The sequence below is a fragment of the Oreochromis niloticus genome, linkage group LG3 (genome assembly GCF_001858045.2).
Source record: "Oreochromis niloticus isolate F11D_XX linkage group LG3, O_niloticus_UMD_NMBU, whole genome shotgun sequence".
Classification (NCBI taxonomy): domain Eukaryota; kingdom Metazoa; phylum Chordata; class Actinopteri; order Cichliformes; family Cichlidae; genus Oreochromis; species Oreochromis niloticus.
This window is the reverse complement of record NC_031967.2, coordinates 27197397-27203984: the sequence shown is the minus strand read 5'-3', so window position 1 is coordinate 27203984 and position 6588 is coordinate 27197397. Positions and strand designations below refer to the sequence as shown.

Sequence of the window (6588 nt, the reverse complement as noted above, 5' to 3'; positions counted from 1 at the left end):
TACCACTGAGCAGAGTGCTTTTAATTTTTATAACAGAAGAAGTTAAACAGATTATTATCAAGTTTACTGAACCATTTATGTTTTCCTCGACTCTCCATGGCTGCAGACATGTCACAGCCATCGGTCGTTCCATCAGAGTCCCAGTTTTTATATTCAACCACCTCATCAGTGACCCAGAACCAGAAACCCAGAGTGCAGGTGTAGCGCAGCCCCAGCCAGACAAAAGGAGTTGAAGCATTCTTGGCCTTTTCCTGGACCCACTGCTGGTCTTCAAGGTTGGTGATGGAAAGAAGGTCAAGATATTTGTCTCTGCAATAGTACAAGGCCTCCTCCCAGGTCTTGTTTTCTTTGACCAGGATCACTTTATCTTTTAAGCAAACAAATAAATAAGAAGATCATTGGACACATAAACAAGATAAATACTGATACAAAGACGAGGAGGGGTGTGAATGTCATTGTTTCGGTTGTGTGAGATTGTTTTTCCAGTTCCAGCATTTACAAAAAAAGAGTTTAGAATCAATCATATCATACAGCAGATTCACCCGTAGACCTCACTGGAGGAAGGGAATGCAGTGCGTTACCTCATTCAATATCTGTTTAACTGGTTGATTTGTTTCATTGTCACCATTCTTGAATTTTTAAATTTTCTTTAAACAATTAAGCATCTGTGATTTTTGTCTATGACTGCAGAGGAATGATTCTGAACTTGTTGAGGCTTCCATATTTGTAGCACAGCTATTTAAATTGATCAACCTTTCAACTTAAAATATTCACCTCTCAAAGAAAAAATAAAAGCATGCGCACTTAAACTCTCTCTCTCTCTCTCTCTCTCCCTATATATAATATTCGAATCTAATCATCCCAGTGATTTCTGTGCTACAGCAGAAGAGACATTTTGTGATAAAAACTCACCATCATAACAGAAGAAGGGTTTTTCTTTGCCACATTCATCAGAGCTCCATTTTCCTGATCTGTTTAACAGAGTCATAGCACATGTCTTGTTGCTTTGTGTATCATTGAATAACTGCATATCCCAGTATCTGAAAGAGAAATCACTCCCATCTGACCACCTCCAGCTGTCTCTGAACAGACCGATCCACACACTCATCCGTTCACCGTGGGATATTTTCAGGTCCTTCATTTCATTGCCATCTACCTGATCAGTTCCACTGGCCAAGTCAGTGTGATTATATCTGCAGTAGTTCTGAGCCCGAGTCCAGTTTGCCTTATCCTTAATCAAATATAAGGTTTTATTACCTTTCTTTTTTTCTGTGAATAAAACAGAAATAAATGATATATAATAAAAAGAAATATCAAAATATAGACCTTATCAAGAAATTTATGTCATTCTTTCTCTGGTAGTGTTATTACTATCTGCATTTTCTCACCATCATAACAAATGAACCACATCCCATGGGCACATGAAGCATTTCCCCACTTGTCCCTGTCTCTCCCACAGTTCCCCTGGCCTTCATTACTGTGTATTTCAGACAGATTCCAGTTGCTATTATTTTCAATGTATTCCACTCCTGGCAGCGACCAGTGCCATGACATTTTTCCATCTGTGTTGTTGTACAGTCCAATCCAGGCTTCTCTTTGATTCTTTGTGAGGTTATAGAGGCTCTCCATGTCTGTCATATTAAACACTTTGGCCAGGTCTGTATAATTCTCTCTGCAGTATTTCTGTGCTTCATGCCAGGTCTTGTTTTCAGTGATAAATCTGTACTCATACAGATAGCATGTGAAGAAGAAACTCTGACCTAAAAAAAGAGAAAAAGAAATAATACTTTAGAAATAATACCTGTCCATAAAAGCAATAATCTAATTGTCACATAAAAAATATTTAAGTTTACAAAATGAAAACATAAATGATTTTGTTATTGTTTTTTTCAATAATTTTTGAATCCATGTTAAACTATAGGATTTTTGGATGAAAACAACAAGTAAACCTGGTTCACTTACCCAACAGAACAAGCAGAAACAGACTCCGCTGCATTTTTAATCTGTCTGGTGAGGCAGATACTAAATTTCACCATGGAACAATGACTTCAACAGCACTTCAGTGCACATTGTATGTCTGTGTTAAGATGGTTGGAAATGTGTCAAACAAATATTGAGAAATAAAGCAGGTTATAATTCATGCCAAATTGAAGTTTAAGTTATTCCGCATTTCATTCATGATGTCCATGAAATGCGGAATAACTTAAACTTCAATTTAATGTTATCAGTAAGAGTTACCATGATTGGTAAAAACATAGCCTTTTATAATGAAGCATTGAACAGTTCAGGAGATTGGCTCTGTGACCCTATAGAACAAGGGTCAGAAACCTTTCTGATGAGTGCCATCTAAAATTTCCTCAGAAGTCAATGTGCCATATGGTTGCATTAGCATTTAATAACACTCTATGTTTACAGTTACACACTATATAGAATAACTTTATAGAATTATATTTGTTTGCAGATGTTGGCAGTTATCAGCGAATAGTTATCAGCTATTTTGAAACAAAAAAAAGACACTTTTTATCCATAACAAGAACAGCAAATGAACTGTACAACAGAAAATGCAAATGCTATTTATGGTCTCCTCACAACAATCATAAGAAAAATAAACTGGGCCAATATAGCATGTTTGTTAATACAGAGACACACATGTTAATGTGATCTCTGGTCTCCCACTCAGAGACACAGGTCTCCGAGTGTCCAGCATTCAGACGGCTACCTGAGGACACTCTTCATGTGAGACAAAATCTGCTCACACAGATATGTAGAGCCAAATACTGTCAATAAGGCCTCTGCAATGTTCTGAAGACAGTTAAACCTGTCAGGTAGTGATGTCCAGCAGGGGACGATGCAAGCTCCATGAACACGCACAGCTGTGGATTCCAGCTGCGTTCGTAGTTCTGCAAACTTTGACCCCCACAGAGTTTTCATTTAAATCAGCTGAATTTCGATGTTCTCTGTGTCCAGTTAATCCAACAAACCCAGTCACTCATTAAAGCTTTCTGGTTTGATCAGAAAAGAAAACATTGGTCCATACACCTGAAAGTCTCAAAAACCCATTGTGAATTCTGTCTTCAGTCTACGGATGTATTGATGTATTGATGTATTTCTGCGGTGCTGATGCTGCGCTGAGCGGACAGCTCCTGAAGCATTTGAAGTGTCATAATGTTGAAATTTCAACATCGCTTCAAAAAACTGCCAGCTAGCAACGTCTCTCTCACCGGTAAGTTATTTTTGGCCAATTACAACTTGAATCTGATAGTTGCGAATGTTAGCAAAGATACTTTAATTAAGAAGCAGCACAACTAATGTGTCTATGTGAGCTAATTTGCGATGTGCACCGCTGGCCCGGCCATTAATTTTTTAATGCACCCTCTCAGATTAACTCACTGCGTGTCATGCCCAGGGCTGGACTGGGACAAAAAATCGGCCCAGCTTTTACAGCTATGGCTCCAGCAAACATCAGCTGATACTAGAAATTAATTATTATTATTATTAACAACAGCTGATCAAGCTTAAACGTGCTGCTGTTGTTTAGCATGACATCCGCTAGTTTCCTCTTTCTGGCGCAAAGTGGGAGACGGACAAACAGATGGACTTGCGTCAGAAAAGCCGATCAGCTGATCATTGATCAGTTTCATGATTGAAGTAGCAACAGGAGAGGGAGGGGAGAGAATGAGAGAAGAAGAGGCAGCTGTGCAGCAAAGACACAGAATAACTCCAGCTTTGTGTCTTTTCCCATTCTAGCTGAAGTACGGGACAAACTGTGTTCCTTTTCGGCTCAATATGAAACGCATGATATTTTCTCTGAATACGCAACGATTCCGTTTTTTACGGGACGGCTGGCAACTCTAATAATTAACCTTATGAATAAAATAAAGTTCACTATCAGTAACATCACAGCACCCACCCAGCTGTATAGAAACTCCGCCATGCTAGCTAGTACGCAGTATGAGTTTTAAACTCCACCTAAACTTAGCTTATATCTGACCCAGATAGACTGCAGGTCATAACTTCTTACCTGAAGTTCAGTTCACCTGACACTCGGACCAGCGGCTGCCTCAGGCCTCACCTCCTCCTGCCTCCCCTTCCATCATCCACCTGCTGGACTTTGTGGAAGCTCCGCCATAGCCACCACCAAACAACTGAGTTATTTTTATACATTGGCCAGCATCTGGCCAATCTACCACCTTTCATTGTTAATGCCGTTATAAAAACAACAACAACAATAAAAACAACAACAAAACAACAAAAACCATCAGCCTATAGAAACGAAAAATCACCATTGACCCACCAGGCAAATGCCCGGTATGCCCGATTGCCAGACCAGCTATGGTCGTGCCATGAGTTAACCCTTCGCGTGCCAGCTGTGGCACACGTGCCCAGGGTTGCCAACCCCTGATATAAAAGGTGGTGTTTTATCTTAATATTAGAATTTCAGTTTTAAGTTTGTGTGAATTGCTCTGATATTTTGTGTCATCTTTCAATGCTAGAAAAAAAAAACATCAGTTTTGCCAACAATCACTTTTTGTGTTAAGTCTGGAAATTTTTTAAATAAATGATAAATAATAAAAAAAAATAATTGAGCAATGTGATTACAACTATTTCAAGAGATAATTATCTACTAGACTCCTTAATGCCTAGTATATCACATTTGATACAGCAGATGTTGACATCATCAGTTTGATTTTTGTTCACCTGAAAAATCAAAATTAAAATACATTTTTAAACAAGAAATACACACACACACACACACACACACACACACACAAACATGAAATAACATGAAGTAACATTAGAAGTGTTAAAACTTACACCTGGTTACATCTGTCTGCAGTTCATTCTCTACCTGGTGACTCTCAAGGAACCAATAATACAGACTGAAAAAATGAACTGTTTTCGATAAGGTCAGGTTTTGAATATTAAAATAGTTTTCCATGTCATTGACAGCGTCATCCAGTGATGGGAGGAATCTGCATGATATGGAAAAGTCAATAATCCATAACACTGGTACTTCCAAAATGAATGAAACAGGCATGATGGGAAAAAAAAGGTTAGCAGCTCACAATCACAATGGGTTTTCTAAACTAAAAGTCTGATTGAATCTAAATAGAGGAGCCAGTTTTTCCTCTGGGGCCTGCTGCACCTCACAACCACTGAAACAAGTAAGTAGTTCAGTTTTACCTGCATTATTGTTTTATTTATTTTTATTTTTTTATTTTTTGTTTTTGACAAATGAAAAAATCATTCATTTTCTAACTGGACACATCCCAAAAGAACTTCCTTATAAAACCTCTCAGGGCTCTGTTATTTTTTCAACACCCATCTGAGGGTGGCACCATGGTACTCTGAGAGGTGCTGAAAGAAGGAAAAAAGATGAGGAAATCACCAGGAAAACCTCGAATAAACATTATTCTTTTAATCCTAAATAACGCAAGAAAATTCTGGTAGCTTCATTTTCCTTTTAATTAACGATATTTTAGAGGTTACCTTTTTTTTTTATTAAGATATGTCTGATTCCTGAAGAGGGAAAAAAAATAGCCTTATCTCCAAAAAACAAATTGGCTAGTGCCCATCGAAAATGTATGCCCAGGGGTGTCTGTGAAGGCTTTCAGTTATCAGGTCATGGTCAAAGGAATTTGGAAAGAAAATCAACTGGACGTCTTTGAGTTTCTTGAAGACGTTTCCGCTCTCACCCGAGAAGCTTCTTCAGTTCTAAGACCAATTGATGGAGAGTCCCAAAAACAAACTAAACAACGTAGTATATGCATCACAACTGTAGCTCAATATCACACAGACCTGTCACATGATATTAAACTTATGCTGGCAAAAACTCTGGGGCTGCCTCCAGACTTTTTTCATAGGTCATATGGGGGCCACTAAAAATATTGGAGCAGCACACCAAAAACAGCATTTTGAGTTTTGTTATGCTGTTGTCAAACACAGGTTACTATGTGGCAAAAATGAGAGGAAGGAATGAATTATATTTCTATCTGCTATTAAAGTTGATATCACTGAAAATAGGTACATATGAAAACTACTGGGGGTGGGCAGGTCCCCACACCTGAACAGCTCTCTGGAGAGAATAACAATGAAACAGTTCATTTTGATTTGTAGATTCAAGTTGCTCTTTATATTTTTGGCTACCAGATGTAAATGGTAAAAAATTGTAAATGGACTGTATTTGTATAGTGCTTTACTAGTCCCTAAGGACCCTAAAGTGCTTTACACATCCACTCATCCACCCATTCACACACTGGTGATGGCAAGCTACATTGTAGCCACAGCCACCCTGGGGCGCACTGACAGAGGTGAGGCTGCCGGACAATGGCGCCACCGGGCCCTCTGACCACCACCAGTAGGCAACGGGTGAAGTGTCTTGCCCAAGGTCACAACGACACAACGACTGTCCAAGTCGGGGCTCGAACTGGAAAGACAATATATGCACAGGAGGATAATTAGGAGAAGTGGAGACAGCTGGGGAGAACATAACAGAAATGAGAGAAAGGAAGTAAAACTCAAAATAGCCCACAAGGAACAAAATAAAACAGCAAGCATAAACACAGACAGAAACTGAGAAACAAACTG

The 6588-nt window shown here is 38.9% G+C and overlaps 1 protein-coding gene across 2 annotated transcripts; it reads right to left on the bottom strand.

Annotated features, from left to right (window-relative positions):
- On the bottom strand, positions 1-4869 carry LOC100712041 (C-type mannose receptor 2). Of its 2 annotated transcripts, XM_019354155.1 has the most exons (5): positions 4816-4869; positions 1963-2077; positions 1389-1760; positions 913-1269; positions 1-367 (listed from the first exon to the last, which is right to left on the bottom strand). In XM_019354155.1, exons 2-5 carry the CDS (start codon positions 1994-1996, stop codon positions 21-23), a joined length of 1110 nt encoding a protein of 369 aa, XP_019209700.1. In that variant the 5' UTR covers positions 1997-2077; positions 4816-4869; the 3' UTR covers positions 1-20. The 2 variants fall into 2 exon arrangements, with proteins under 2 accessions (XP_019209700.1, XP_019209701.1); XM_019354156.1 differs by lacking the exon at positions 4816-4869 and having other exon boundaries at positions 1963-2211.
- Between the last annotated feature and the right edge of the window lie 1719 nt (positions 4870-6588).